The sequence below is a fragment of the Hordeum vulgare genome, chromosome 1H (assembly GCF_904849725.1).
Source record: "Hordeum vulgare subsp. vulgare chromosome 1H, MorexV3_pseudomolecules_assembly, whole genome shotgun sequence".
In the NCBI taxonomy this organism is placed as follows: Eukaryota; Viridiplantae; Streptophyta; class Magnoliopsida; order Poales; family Poaceae; genus Hordeum; species Hordeum vulgare.
In genome coordinates, this window is record NC_058518.1 from 487801350 (window position 1) to 487817365 (window position 16016).

The 16016-nt window shown below is 44.8% G+C and overlaps 3 protein-coding genes across 3 annotated transcripts; 2 read left to right on the plus strand and 1 right to left on the minus strand.

Moving 5' to 3' along the window:
- Nucleotides 1-443: 443 nt before the first annotated feature.
- LOC123448389 (protein PIGMENT DEFECTIVE 338, chloroplastic-like) lies at nt 444-5201 on the minus strand. Its single transcript, XM_045125247.1, has 8 exons — nt 4360-5201; nt 3373-3447; nt 3207-3278; nt 3036-3116; nt 2593-2690; nt 1052-1177; nt 923-971; nt 444-709 (listed from the first exon to the last, which is right to left on the minus strand). Exons 1-8 carry the CDS (start codon nt 5164-5166, stop codon nt 494-496), a joined length of 1524 nt encoding a protein of 507 aa, XP_044981182.1. The 5' UTR covers nt 5167-5201; the 3' UTR covers nt 444-493.
- A 216-nt stretch (nt 5202-5417) lies between these two features.
- Nucleotides 5418-8634, plus strand: LOC123448396. Its single transcript, XM_045125253.1, has 2 exons — nt 5418-5654; nt 8227-8634. Exons 1-2 carry the CDS (start codon nt 5532-5534, stop codon nt 8344-8346), a joined length of 243 nt encoding a protein of 80 aa, XP_044981188.1. The 5' UTR covers nt 5418-5531; the 3' UTR covers nt 8347-8634.
- A 1863-nt stretch (nt 8635-10497) lies between these two features.
- LOC123401597 (type I inositol polyphosphate 5-phosphatase 1-like) lies at nt 10498-15250 on the plus strand. Its single transcript, XM_045095427.1, has 10 exons — nt 10498-10626; nt 10718-10892; nt 11630-11704; nt 12252-12339; nt 12575-12679; nt 13055-13847; nt 14043-14227; nt 14324-14432; nt 14501-14643; nt 14752-15250. The coding sequence occupies exons 1-10, from the start codon at nt 10498-10500 to the stop codon at nt 14945-14947; spliced, it is 1998 nt and encodes a 665-aa protein (XP_044951362.1). The 3' UTR covers nt 14948-15250.
- Nucleotides 15251-16016: the final 766 nt, after the last annotated feature.

The window sequence follows — 16016 nt, forward strand, 5'->3', positions numbered from 1 at the left end:
TGTCCGCTAACGACATGATTAGCACGCTAATGAAGCAGCCAATTGCGTCGATACCAGTCGTCGGCCGGTGTTCCCACGGAGCCGAGCCGAGCCGAGCCGTCGCTCTCGCCCGGCGGCGAATAAAGGGCCGCTCCGATCCCGATCGGTCGTCCGTTGACACGATGGGTCGGCAGATCGATTATTCCATCCAGGGGCTGTCGGTCGGTAACTGTGCGACCTTCTCCTTCCTTTTGCCGTGAGAAATCGACGCGACGATGACCATTGACCAGGCTTGAGACGCACGGCGACGAAGAAGGTGGGCAGCGCACGTCATACAGAGCAAAGCAGCAACAGCGGCCCGCGATCGCGAGATCGATCAGGGACAGGGTCACCGACACCTTTGCGCTTGCGCAGCTCATCGTGCGATGCACTCATGGAAACCGTGAGGCTGACGAGCACTGGGGTGGATGGACTGAACAAAATTTCTGCAGACGCGATCAGCGTTGTTCCCGCGTTACAATCCCGATGGTTCGGTGCTGCTGGGGTTACAGTCTGCTCTTTCGGACTTGATGAACTTCAGCCACTTCCAGTTAGCGTATGACCCAGCTTCGTCCTCAAACGGGACGGCATCGTCGTCGTCAGGCGAGGAGTCGGCCTCGCCGGACCGCGGCGAATGCGGCATTTGCTCCCGGTATCTTCGCGCCATGTCTTCAGCCTCGACAAACACCTTCTGCGGAAAACAGAGGCAGTGGAAAATGTGACTACCTTCAGAATCGGCAGCTTGACACATACCCCTCCGTCCGAAATTACTTGTCATAAAAATGGATACACATGGATGTATCCAGAACTAAAATACAAATAGATACAACTATTTGTACGACGAGTATTTCCGGACGGAGGGAGTAAATAAAACTGAAGAGCCCACAAGAGGCAGTGTTCTTACCTCTTTGTTGGAGAGAAACAGTCCAGGTTCGCTCTCAAGGTCCCTAATACTGCACAGAGCCGAAACACGTCAGCTCTCAGTGCTGCATACGCATCTTTTTTAGTTTTTGCGAGTTTTTTTTCCGCGTACCTGAGAGCAATTCTGTCTGGCGTCGTCGACTTGATCACAAGCGCTTTCACTCTCTCGCCCACCCTGAGCGCATCACTGACGGATCTCAGCTGACCGTGAGTTATCTTTGAGACATGCAGCAAACCACTGCAGAAGCATCACAAGCTGTAAATTAAACATCCGAAATGTTCCCACCTCTAGATTGTTTGTTCACAAGCTTGCCAAGTGAACAGAGTGGTGCCTATGGTTCAATGAGACTGGACGGGTTCCAAACTGTATTCGGGCATGCAACAATAGAAGATGCATAGTACTCCCTCCGTTCCTAAATATAAGTCTTTTAAGAGATTTCACTAAGGGTCTACATACGGAGTAAAATGAGTGAATCTACACTCTAAAGTATGTCTATATACATCCGTATGTGGTCCACTAGTGAAACCTCTAAAAGGCTTATATTTACGAATGGAGGGAGTACTACCTACATTCCGAATTATAAGATGTTTTGGATATTTCAATATGGACTCCATACAGACTGAAACGAGTGAACAAATACACTAAAACGCGTCTATATACATCCGATTCAGAAAAAAGTTAGAACATCTTGGAACAGAGGGAGTACCGTTTGAAAGGAAAGATCTATCATGACAATGAAGTGAAGCATGACATGTAAATACTTGAAAGTACATATTCCAAAGGAACAAGACAAGCCCTTCGCTAGAGCACATGGCAATCACTCATTATCTAAGCCAGGAGATTGATAAAAGAACACAGGGCAATTGCTCATAATCTAAGCCAGGAGATTGATAAAAGAACACAGGGCAATCGCTCATAATCTAAGCCAGGAGATTGATAAAAGAAGAGAGACCTCATTATCTGGCGAATTATCAGAATTTCCAATGGAACTCGTCAGTGTGAAGGCTAGTCAGTAAATCTCATGTTTCACTACAATTAACACTCACTCTTTTGTTCAGGCAGTGCAGTTAAGAATGTCAAAAGGAGCAAGATTGACAATTATATTTATATAATCTAGTCAAGACTTAGCATCATCAATGTTGCCAAGATTTAAAACATATTGTGGCAACAGCCACCTTCTAAATTACTCCCTCCGTCCCAAAATAAGTGTCGCAAATTTAGTACTAAGTTAGTAAAAATATAGTACTAAAGCAGCGACACTTAGTTTAGGACGGAGAGAGTATTTGGTAAACCTATATTTTGTTTGTCATAAAATAGGAGTAAGCCATACTAAAATACATGCACGACTATAAGAGAATATGTCCAAAAAGAAACTTATCAGCAGCTACTAATGAAACAATGGAACTGGAAGGAATGCTCCTTCAACTTTCAATTGTAAAATGAACTTCGGCAGAAAACAAGAAATGCCATATTTAGTACTCCCTCCGTCCAGAAATACTTGTCATAGGAATTGATGTATCTAGATGTATTTTAATTCTAGATACATCCATATTTATTCATTTGTGTGACAAGTAATTCCGGACGGAGGGAGTATGTACTTCCTCCATTCCAAAATAAAGTGTCGTGGTTTTAGTTCAGTTTAGTGATATTACCTTCTGTTTGTCTCCCCAATCCTAATTTGTGCACCATATGGGAACAACTTGCGGACTGTCCCTTCCAAGAGAGCCCCTTCTTTAAGGTATAACATTGCCTAAAAGAAGCACCGAAGATCAAAATTAATCAGAAGAACTCAAGGGTGCTCATTGTTCTCTCAGACAAGTCAAAACCTGATCACCGTGCTGTAGAATTCAATTGATATAGAATATAGGTACTTCAGGTGTATTTATCACGAGTTGTAGACTGCAGCAAAAGCTATTTAAATAAACATTTCTTGCATTGTGTCTTTAGGCAATTCAATAAGTTGATGGACCAAGATTCTCTACTATGAAGAGCCACAATAAAACACATGATATCCTGGTAAACAATATGTTAGTGAATGCTGCAGGTAAGGACAACAGACTGAACAGAGGCTCATGTAAACATACAGTTAACTTACCCAAGCCTCTTTTTCACTAATTATTAATTCGTTAGTTCTTTCGTCAATCTTTGTAATACATACATGCATCTGTCGACCAACCTGTGCAGAAGAAACAATATAATTCACAAGTTACTACCACTTTATTGACAATACTTGAAAAAATTAGATAAAAGGGATCATGTGTCTTACATTATTCTTTAGATCTGTAAAATTTCTTGGTCTAGTCATCATCTGAGGCTTAGGTAGGAACGCCCGGAGCCCCTAAATGATGGAATCATGGACGTGAGTTTTAGCTACGAAATTCGAAAAGTGGACTGTAATGTAATCCATTGAACTCGTTATGAGTAACCCGTACCTCGATTCTTGACAACAAGCCTCCAGCATTCCACTCAGAAATTTTAACCTTGATAGGTACATTTAGCTGCTTTATCTGGACATCAGTATGTACATAAATTGTCATATATAAAACATTCAGAATAAAAATAATAGCTATTGAACTTAAAACTTCATAGGTCACAGTAATGCCGAATCATCCATTGTCATCGAAAAAACACGACGAAAATAAGGGTTTTCCATCCTACAAATATTTCCATTTGCACTGCTCTGCATCCAAGATGTGAAACATCAATTTTACGATACAATAGGCTAAACGACGGATGCATGTACATTGTTATTAGTCAGAAGATTACAAGGTCTCATGATCATATGATGTCATACCAATCATTTCTTCATGCACTTAAGCATGAAATCACTCTATGTTCTTAACAATGACATGAGATGCTCTATTTTGGGCTGCACCGCCAAATGATTTTGACTCATGCCATGCTAAGAACCTTGAAGACAAAATCGTGTATTAAACTAGGAGCAAGCTATGATAGTATTCCCTCCGTCCCAAAATAAGTGACTCAAAAATGAGTCAGTTTCATACTAATTGTAGTAGAAAACTAAGTCATTTTTGAGTCACCTATTTTGGGACGGAGGGAGTACTACATAATTGCCTGTTAACCTACACACAAGATATATATCACACTGCTTTAATAGCTCGAGCTTTTAGATAGGCCAGCCAGTGATCAGTATATGAAAAATCTACTTGGTACAAGCAAGACGGCGGTCGTGACTCGAGGGTTGCAGATCTATTCCTGATACTAATCATACACACTACATTAGTAGTGCTGTTTGAAGTATCTGTACTGCATAATGTTCAAACAAACTATATCTGTATCCGGTACTGAACTACTGACAGTGCACATCAAAACATACATTGACCGATCAAAATCATGGCTAAGGCCTAAGGGCTCATCAAATTCTAACAACAAGAATAGAGAGGAGAGTCATAGAGGACCTGCCTCACTCTGTGCCACGCGACGCGCCGGAACAGCCTGCGCGCAGACAGCAGCGGCCGCCCGCCAAGTGTTCGACCGAGGACCTCAGCGAACACCACCGTGCCAACGCCCACCACCGGCGCACATTTCTCCTTCCCGGTCCTCCCAACCTTCAGATCCACTCCGCCGACGGCGACGCCGACCCTGCCTTCGGCGGCGAACTCCCTCGCGCCACCCGACGCGACGTCGCAGGCGAGGTAAGCGAACTCCTCGGGGGACGCGGGCGCCGCCTCCTTGGTCAGCATCAGAGCCGGCTCTCCTCCGGCGCCGACGTCGACGTCGAGCGCCCTCGCGTCGCCCCCGACGACGACGCCGGCGACCAGGTCCCCGGGCTTGGGGTCGAAGTAAATGACCCCACGCCCACCGGTGCCAGGTCCGCCCTCCGAGGAGTCCTTCCCGGCGGTGGCGGCGACGTCTGCCTCGGCACCCTTCACCTGGAAGAAGTTGAGGTAGGGCGCGAGCGCATCGGCCGTGGACGGCGCCGGAGCGGCCTCCGGCTCGGGCTCGTCCTCCTCCGGCGCGGAGGGGGACGGGAAGGGCTTGTCGAGCAGGTGGAGCTCCTCGCCTCCCTCTCCACCAACCCCGCCCTCGACCACATCGGAGGAGGAGGGCAAGGAACGGAGCGGCGAGGGGGCTCGCGCGCTGACGATGACGGGGACGCGGCAGCGCAGGCGGTGGCTCGCCGCGGGCGCCCTGCGCTTGGGTCGGCGGGTCCGCGGGGAGAGCGAAGCGGCGGGGAGAAGGGAGAGGAGCGAGGGCGGCGGCATGGCGAGCTCACTGCTCAGCGGCTGTGCTGCTCCAGCTCTCTATCTCCTCGCGGGGATATTTTTTTTGGAAATTTTCTCCTCCGTGTACAGTACACCTCCTCTGTTCTCAGCCGTCCCGGCCCGGCCCGGCCCATGAGAGAAGACGTAAACCAGCCCAGGTTTCCATTCCCCAGCTGAGCAATGTCGGGCCTGGCCCAGTAGTGTCGAGCCCCACTGACATTCGGGACCCGGCGTCAGGCCTAGGTCGAGCCCCCCGAATCGTCCGTCGCAGTCGGCGCAAGCAAGGTAGCCAGAGACAGAGAGCGGCGGAAGGAAGGAAGGGAGGAAGGGGAACGAGCGAGCACAGGCGGAGGCGGCGGAGGAGGATGGGGTTCATGCTGCGGGTGAGGCTGGCCTCCTTCTTCGCGGGCGCGGCCGCCGCGGCCGCCGCCGGCGGCTACTTCCTCTACAAGGACTACAAGCTCGCCCACGACTCCACCGCCCTCCAGGTACGGGCCGCGCCCTCCTCCTCCCCTCCCCTCCCCTCCGCGTAGCAGATCTCGGACCCTGTACCACTCCATGGATCCCAGCTGCACCTGTCTAGGAAGAAGAATGGGGGTTGGGGGAACCCCCTTCCGCGATGCGGCGTCTCGTTTCAAAACCCTATGAATCGCACTGCTGATTTCCTAGATCATGTTCCAGTTGGCACCGTTGCTCGGTCCTGGAACTGCATGCCAGCACCCTGCTTGGATACGCGCCAGGAGAGCCCATCCGTTGACAGGCAGCGATACTCACCAGCCTGAATTACTACGCCTCAATATAGTTTGATGAGAATTTCTTGGGGGTGCCTGTGGTGATATATGTTAATGCTTCTGTGGACCTTGTCAGGCTACCCACTTTTCATTTGGCTACAGCTTGTATTTTGCCCGTCTACGGAATCGCCATGTCTAGTGTCTGCAAGCTGTAACCGGTGACCAGCAATGCCGTTTTGATTTTTCACCTCCTTGGCCGACAGTTCCAGTACCACTTCCTGTGATGTTGGTATCTTGGCTTCTCAGGTTAATGTTCTACTCCCTCCGTCCGAAATTACTTGTCACAAAAATGATATAAATGAATGTATCTAGAACTAAAATACATCTAGATACATCCATTCCTACGACAAGTATTTTCGGACGGAGGGAGTATTAGGTAGTTCAGTAGCTTGTATGGCATTAGGGATGATCTGAGGCATGGTGTTTTGAATAAGATCTGAGGTACAATGTTGCTCGTTGCATGGTCGTCGTATTTTCTTCATAAAGGCAACTATGGATTGCCTAGGAGAGAGCCAGTATCTTTTGGTCTAGTTCTGAGGTTCCCCAGTGATTGTTTGTCGTGTTATCTAGATGCACACGGCTAGTTTTCTGCAACTTGGCCTTCTGGATGATGGAACCACACATACTGACAAAACCCATTTGACATGCCCATCCACTTTGAAGGTGAAAACGATGTGTCTGCAGCCCCTTACTCATTACCGGATGATAATGTCCAGATAATGTACTACAATGTAAGTGGTCATGTGTTTACTGTTAACAGCATGAATGGTTCATAGCTGGCTAGCCATTAACAAGAATGTGGGGGGTGGTTTTGCCGATAACTTGTTTCCATTATGAAGTTGTGGTAACTACATTATTATTATGAAACAATAGATGAGAAGAACACTAGGATTATTTCATCATGTCTTATTTACCATGGCCATTCGGTATGTGCTGATGGGATTGTTCAGTAGTTCGTATAAATGGCGGAATATCATTGATTAAGGCTGAAGACTGTTTGATTAGATGCAATAAAGACACGTGTCCCTAAGAAGTTGCTTCAAATGTGGGAATGGTCTTCTTATGCTATTTTTGAGCGGTTGGGACTAATCGTAGTTGAGGCTGTTTTTATTCCCCCGAGGTACAGCTTAGTTGTGGATGTTTTTCATAAGTGAAGTTGTCTTTCACATTTCATTGACTTTTAAGCAGCACAATAATTGTCCGAGCTTCAAGATTGAGATTTCTATGGTGTTTGTTAATCATGTTCCCTCATCATTTCCACTACACTGCATGATTCTGCTTGGGTTCAAGATAACCATACACACACACAAGCAACCCATTTGAAATGCCCATCCATTTTGAAAGTAAAAACAATGTGTCTTCAGCCCCTTACACATTACCAGATGATAGTGCCCTGACAATGTAGATTGTAAGTGATCATGCATTTAAAGATGTGTTTAGTGTTAACAGGGTGCCACGGTCATAGTTGAACTAAACTCAGTTTTCTGCAAGTGACTCATTGCTTTCATTGATGCAGCATTCTCAGGAGCATTTTAGTTTCATTGGCAGAACCAATCTTCCAAGTTTCAGCATATATTTGCGAAGGCATAGATGCTATTTTTTTCCATAATAAACTTAATTATAACCTATATAACATTTTGGACATTACCTGTATCGTAATGCTCGAAGCTGGCCTGTCCGTCTCATCAACAAGAATGTTGGTGGTTTTGCCTACCTTCCAGTATGAAATTGTGGTAACTTCATCAGAATGATGGAACAATAGATATCCTGACATGAAATATGAGAAGAACACTAGAATAATTCATCATGTCTGATTTACCATGGTCATTCGGTATGCACTGGTGGGATTGTTCGGTATGCACTGGTGGGATTGTTCAGTAGTTCATGTAAATGGGCAGAATTTCATAGATAAAATGCTGAATTTTTTCCAGGTAGATACGATAAAGACACATGTTTGTATAGTTTTCCCAAGAAGTTGGTTGAAATGTGGGGATGGGCTTCTTATGCTATTTTTGAGCGGTTGGTTGGAACTAACCTTAGTTGAGGACCCTGAGGTTAATCTCAGTTGAAGACATTTTTCATAAGTGAAGTTGTTGTTCACATGCCATGGGCTTTTAAGCAGTGCAATCATTATCTGGGCTTTAAGATTGAGGTTTCTATACATGTGGTGTTTGTTAATCAATGCTCCCTATGCATTTCCATTATACACTCGCATGATTCTGGTTGGGTTCAGGATAAGCATCTGATCTCTAAATCACAACTTTGCCAGGTGAAAGGTCTGCACGACCGTGTGGACGCCCGTTACAAGGCTATGGACAAGCGACTTGCAGCTCTGGAAGCCCAGAAAAGCGCCGACTCCTCTCCGGGCGTGCCTACGCCATCGGATTAGTCATTTGCCTGTCCATCACAAGGCTTGACAAGTGGATGATTCTAAGTCTGTTTACTTTTAACATGCGCGCGCTATCTGCTTCTCCTTTGAAGGCAAGGGGCCTGTGACCGACAGCGAAATAATATAGCGAACAGTTTTTGTTTTGTTGCGTGGGCAAGAAGAAGCTCCTTTTGTTGCGTTGATGGGATACATCAGATCAGATCTTATCTTTGCAGGCCGTTTCACATTTGCTGTCGCTTGACCGGGGGATTCAACCCGAACCCTTTTATGACGCCCCTTGATTTCTCAGATCTTTGTTTCTAGCAATGCAGGCGGCTTTTATGATGCCTGTTTTCTTTGCTGGTTTGATAATCTATGTTTTTTTGTGTGGAGGTTTTTCTTATTTTTGAGGGGTTGATAATCTCTGCCGATGAAGGGAAAACCGGAAAAGTGGTGCTGGCTGATCCATGCTTGCACGTTTTATATGGAGAAGAAAAGAAAAGTCTAGCTGATAAGCGTTGATAGTATCTGCAAAGGGATCCGATCCAGCTCAACATCACCTTGTCCATTCGCTACGGCGACCTGTGTTGCCTTGCGTTGCGTGTGGCCATGGGTCTTGCCGACCTCGATCTGTTGTGCAATTTCTTTTATTGTGTCTCCCAAATCGCTTATTGGCTGGGAATGGTTCAGGCATGTGATGACGATAATCAAAAGAAGTGATGGGAGGAAGCGGTTTGATCGATTATGGGCATTGGGCAAGGGCTGCTTTCATCGAGATCTTGGACTGTTCTAATTAATCGTTTCGAGATGGCTTAACTATGGCCATTATCAGCTATCATTATTGGTTGCCTGCCATCTGCAGGTGCAGAAAGAAGATGATAATTAACTTGGTTGAAGCATTGTTCCACTACAATTTGCATGTAGTATTAAAACGCAAGCTAATGGTGAGCTCAACACCATAGTACTACCTCTACTTGTCCTAAAGATGAATGTATCTAGACTTATTTTAATTATAGATATATTCATTATATGCATTTTTAGGATAATTATTTTCGGACGGAGGGAGTAGTATATAGACACAAAAATGAATGACCCTCAGCCATACCAAAGTCCACGTACATGTACTAGTATTTTGCTTCGAGTTTAATCATGTTTGAGGGATCATGTCGCCGAATCATTGAGGATCTCTTTGTAAATTACTTATATATATACAACTCTTTGGAAATTACAACTAATTCACACGATTGGTCCGAATCCATCACACTCTTGCTGTAGAATAATATGCTCAGCTCAGGCTGTTAGGCAGTTGGGTCAGTTAAGGCTGATTGAGGTGGATTATCTTTCTGTCAACTTTTCTGTTTGGCTTTCAGATCATTGGTTTTTACCCCTTTTCCCGTAACAAATTATTATAGAATAAGTTTAGTACATTACAGCAATGCATTTGCCGTCTAATCATGAATATATTAGCAAATGTCGATGTCGTGTCGGTCTTTCCTTTGCTCTATTTTTCTTTTTTCTTTTAAGTTACGCCGTGTTTCTACTTCGCGCGACACGTGGGCATGAAAAAAAATAAAGACTTTACCACAAATATTCCAGAAATACTACCCAGCAACGAAGTATTCCTCCCTGAATGAAATACACAGGACGGCGAAAGGAAATGCTGAAAAAAATATGCTCGAAACCAGTTCGTGGAAGAAAAATAATACTCCCTCCGTTACTAAATATAAGTCTTTTAAGATATTTCACTAGGAGTCTACATACGAAGCAAAATGAGTGAATCTACACTCTAAAGTATGTCTATATACATCCGTATGTAGTCCACTAATGAAACTTCTTTAAAGATTTAGGAGTATTTAGGAACGGAGGGAGTAGTAGTATAAGAAAAGAAACGTCGTTATTAAGATAGGATAATGATACGGTTTCGGAGCAAGGCAAAGGAAAAAAACAGTTGAAGAAAGAGACGACGGGCGACGAGCCGAACGGGTCGCCGGTACTCCTCCTCCTCGCTGTCTTAACCATCCATCCGTCCATCATCGCCGCCGACGATGCGGCAGTCAATTGCCCCACGAACTCTTCCGCCAAGGCGTAGTAGTTAGTACGTGCTACTGCTACGAGTACAAATTCCGCATGGCCCTCCTCCGCTAGTCCACCCAACCGCGGGACGGGACGGCAATGGCGTCCTCCTCCTCCCCCTCATCCTCTCCGGCGGCTCCGCTGCTCGTGCCTTGGCAAGATGGCCGGGACCAGGACGGCGCGGCCGCTCGGAGCGGCGGCGGCGGCGGCGGGAGTCGGCAGGAGCAGGTACCGGTTCTTGGCGGTTTGAGCTTGGGAACTGGCTTGTGATGGGTTGGTTGCTGATGAAATCTGTGGCTTTCTTGTTTGTGCTGCGAAGGGGGTGGGGTTGGGGGTGGTGCGGAGCTGGGCGGAGGCGATGCTGCTGTGCTGCGGCGACGCGCGGCGGCTTTGGCGCAGGGTGCTGCTGCGCAAGTGGCTCAACGTCGGCGCCGGGTCCGGCGACTCCGACTTCAGCGCCGACGAGGACGACGCCGACGAGCACGACCACCAAGGTCCGCTTCGCTTGGCCATCTCTGATCCCGTCCTCCGTTTCCTGCGCACCAGCTGCTCTGATTCGATCCCGTTCGGAGCATAATGGGGGGGATTTTTTTGTGCGAGGGGAATGCAGACCACCACATTGCGAATTCGCAACGCAGACAGACTCACAATGAACAATTGGCCAGTTTTCCCAGCTCAATTGTCCATTGCTTGCTTTCTCGTCAGAGTTCATGCTGCTGCAGCATCATGAGTGCCACCGGTTCAGTTTCGTATGGGTACGGCCATGAGTGCCGTGCCGGTCATCTCCCTGGTCGATGGAGACCTCCACTGTGATGTCCGGCTGCTAATCCACTTTCTGCAGACCACCGGTTTCGTCGGGCATATCCAGCATTTTTAACCAAGATAAAGGTTTGGTCCAGGAGTTTGAGGATTCCGAACTCCTGATGCCTTTTTGTTTCGTGTCGAACCCTGCTTGAGCCAAAAGGGTCAGCAAATGTGTGGGCGAAAAGTTTGGCCGCTTTTGAACAACCGCCTTTTCGAGACCGTCTTTTTTATGCAGAAAGGGGGAAAGAGTAAGGAATGGCTGTTAATTTGTTTTGTCTCCCTTCATCCTTGCAACTTGCAAGTGAGGTTCTGCATGTGTAAACAAATGCGTGTCGTTTTGTAGGCATAGACTTGTCCGGCTTTGATTTGCGGATCGATATCGATAATCACACATGTTCTGACTGTCATGTTTGTTCTGCTTGTGCAGAGAAGTGCTTCTCTTGGGAGCACAAACTGTTTGATGAGGAGAGGAGATTACGCGGACTTGGTGCGGACACGATTGGTAATTTAATTTTTATCTCATTTGTTCGAGAAGAATGTATTGGCTGAATCTGCATATTTAGTTGTTGCGTTGGCAATTCAGTTTCGTCCTATAAGAGGAATTGGCTCCTATGTTATATCCACGCCAGCAGATAGGCATTGTCTAAAGTGCTTTTCCACTCTCTGTGAATATAAAAATAAATTAGGATAGTGCTTTTCCACTCCCTGTGAATATAAAAGAAAATGAGGATAGTGCTTTTCCACTCCCTGTGAATAAATATATCAGCGCAACTTTTTTATGATAAAGAACAGACGGTCTGGCTTTACATAAAGCCAAATACTTCAAAGAAATATATGCATGATAATTAATATAAGCACAACGGGCGGGAAATTAGCAAGCACTGGATGCCTTTCAATATGCGTTTCGATTTACTCTGAAGCCCATTTTGTTACATTAAACGACTGTTTGGTAAGCCATTCGTGACACACTGCCTTACATACTGACACAAACACCTGCTTGACCTGGGTTAGCAGTTGCTTTATATGCTGATGCAGACTGTAATTTGTAGGCAACCAAGTGAAAGATGTGCCTGACAAGCCTAAAAGGCACAATTCCGAGACACTTCGTGCTCAGTATATCGATGTCGCAGAACTCAGGTATAGTCATATAGATTGTTCCCCTCTTACCATTTCTTTGGCCTTTTTGGCAGTATTTTCATATCATCCTATGTGATTACTAAAATAAAATGCTCAATACACCCTGTTTCTGTCACATAAAACATCTCAGATGATCTAATACTAAATCATTGAACCCATCTGCAACTAGGCTAAAATATGCCACTATGGTAGTATGTTTGCTTCCAAGTTCCAATCTACAAGTTTTTACATGCAGGATTTTCGTAGGGACATGGAATGTTGGAGGCAGAGTTCCACCCACTGACTTAGACATTCAAGAGTGGCTGGCGATGGAGGAGCCAGCTGATATTTATGTTCTCGGGTAAACCACTGCTCACAAACTTTCAATTGCATGAATCTCCATCTATTATTTTGGGAGAACATATGTGGCACAGATCCACACAAAATAAGCTTTCACAATCTGACATAGCAGCTGCAATCTTGGAAAAACTTGAAAAGCTGTTCTTTTGGATCACATATTTGAAAATTATTTGATTATCGGCTGGTGTCTAATCAGTTTATCATCCGTGTGACACTTTAGCTTATTATTTAGCTAAGATGTGATTTGTTGTTGTGCACTACTGCTATTATTTTAGATGAACGGCCCATGACCCTGCTTTTATTAAAGCCACAGTTCAAGCTGCACCAAACATACCCTTAGTTTATATTTACCATGAAATTTATGACCATCTTTCAGATTTCAAGAAATTGTCCCACTAAATGCCGGGAATATATTCGGTGCTGAAGATGACCATCCAGTTGCAGTATGGGAACATATCATTCGTGAAACTTTGAATAACATATGCCCATATAAACCAAAGAATAAATGTGTCAGTGATCCTCCTTCACCATCAAAGTTTAATCCATCAGACTATCTTGTGATGGAAGATGATTTTCTTAGTGAGGCCGACAATGAAAGTGAGGGGGAACTTCATCCATTGATTGAACAAGACATTATTCCAGTTACTAACGATAGTGCCATTTGTAAAACATATGAGTACTCCACCTCTGCTTCCAGTGAAAGAATGCATGAAGGCGAAGACTTCAGCAGGATGCCTTCAGTAAAGACTTCTCATCAATCCCACAACTTAAGTCATACACATTTTAGATCTCATCTGGAAGAACCAAGCAACCAAGCCAGTCACTCGGAAAGGCCTGGAATGATTTGGCCTGAACAACAATTGGATATGCGGGTTCATCTTCTTCGGCACAGTGCATCAGTTACTCCAGTGAAGACTAAAACAGCTTCTGCGTCTTTCAAATTGAGACATGAGAATTCAAATGGTTTTCCAGAAGATAATCTAGACCATGATGTTAGTGCCAATGATAGACTCGTTAAAAGGAAAAAATCAAATTTTGTACGGATAATAAGCAAGCAAATGGTGGGAATATATCTTTCGGTGTGGGTTCAGAGAGGCCTTAGGAGGCACATTCAGAATTTGAGAGTATCAACTGTAGGTGTAGGCGCGATGGGTTACATCGGTAACAAGGTGAGTACCAAAGTTGATCTTATTTTCTCTCACCATTCATTTTGCATTCATTTGTACTTCATGCATAAGTTTTCATTTCATTGACTTGCCTTGTCATCTCATATCAATTCTTATTAGATTCAGCATGAATACATTTGTCGGGTACTATCTGATTTACAAAATCATCTGATGACATTTGTTTCTGCAATGCTCCAGGGATCAATATCAGTCAGCATGTCTATATATCAGACACCCTTTTGTTTTGTATGTTGCCACCTGACATCTGGTGAAAAGGATGGAAATCTAACAAAGAGAAATGCAGATGTTGAAGAAATCCTTCGAAGAACGGTATTTAACCCAGTTCATAGAGTCAGCATGCCTAAGGGAATACATGACCATGAGTAAGTCGGCAAATTTCTGTCTCCTGAATCTTTGCTATCCTCCAATGCAATAATTTTCTCAATTGCTTATATATGCAGCCATTTCATAAATTTCAGAAAGATTATATGGTTTGGGGATCTCAACTACCGAATCAACCTATCATATGAAAGAACACATGAACTTATCTCCGGACAGGAATGGGATTTATTGTTTGAGAATGATCAGGTAACTTAATGGTTCGGTACACAAATTACTACCTGTAGTATTTCCAGCTCACGCTTTTGCTGTGACAGCTAAAATGGGAACTGATGGAAGGGCGTACATTTGACGGTTGGATCGAAGGGGTGATTAGCTTCCCCCCAACATATAAATACGAATTTAATTCAGATAAGTATTCGGGTGACGAGCCAATATCCGCGAGAAGAAGACCTGCATGGTATGCTATCCTGCCTTTTTGTTTCGCACATTTAATCTGATAAGATCCATCATAGCTCGTGTTTGGGCATTCGAACCCAGGATAAATAAATGTTGCCTACTTCTGTAGGTGCGATCGGATTCTTTCATACGGAAAGGGTATCAGGTTGGATTCTTATAGAAGGGCGGAGCTTAATCTTTCGGATCACCGCCCGGTGTCTGCGGTCTACATGGCCGAGGTTGAAGTTTTATGCCACAGAAAGTTTCAGAAGGCTCTAACATTCACCAATGTAGAGGTCGAGAATCATCTTCTATTGGAGAGATAAAGCACTTGTTCACTGAAGAGCCCTGGGCTGTGAGAGAACATCCAGGTCTTAGCTCAAGGCGCAATGGCGGCCGAATGGAAATGCCGGTAATTTCAGGCAAGTTACCAGAATGTACAGAAGCAAATAGGGGTGGCAGTTTGATGCATACAGGGATTGGGTTGTGAGTGTGTGTTTCCGACCAAATTGGTCGTCCTGTAAATGAAAAGAAGAATAAAAGGTAGTCCAACTCCTCAGAAGAGGATCGATTGTTCATATCTAACACGATTTGCACAGAAATGAGAGATGTTCTTCCCTTCTTTTGTAGAGGTAATGTTCTTGCTTCTTTTTAATGTTTGATGATGATTAACCACTGAAGATAAGAGCTGGAGCTACTAGGTACAAACAGGTAAAAAAAAGCAAGATACAACCAAATCCGACTTGAAATATTACATGGTGAAGCTGAAATTTCCTGGATTAGATATTCAGAAGCATCTTGTTACATTAAAACTTGAGTGGACGAGGGCACATGTTCAGTAAGTTCCTTCGGACAACATAAACAAATTTCAGACCACATTGATCCAATGCGACGAATTCGGTGAAAACTGCAGCAGCCGGTCCTCCGCCTACAGAAAACAAAATTGCCACTCTGTCAGTAACCAAATACAAAACAGAACCTAATTAGCAGAACCTATGCAACATAATGTCTTACAGTGTTAAAACTCATGACAAGCCCAGAAATATAAAGAAAAGCTATAACATAATTGTGGCTATGTCTCCTAGGAATATCGATGACAGAAACGGTACTGGTGGACTCTAGTTTGTGGATAGGCTCCATGGATAGGCTCCATTGGCCACTAGTAGGGGTATACCGAAGATAAAGGGGACGTGAGCACCAACGAGGTAATTACGGTTACCAAAAACATGCATGAGCATTGCAAACCTCAATATATCTAACCATTAATTATTTTTTGATGATTTGAAACCCTTGCCACGCATACGTACTAGCTAGTCCGCCTTCTCCAGCACCCGTTGTGCAACAGACACGTGACGTGGATAAGCTCGTGATATGCTCGATCACGAGCTGACCGCG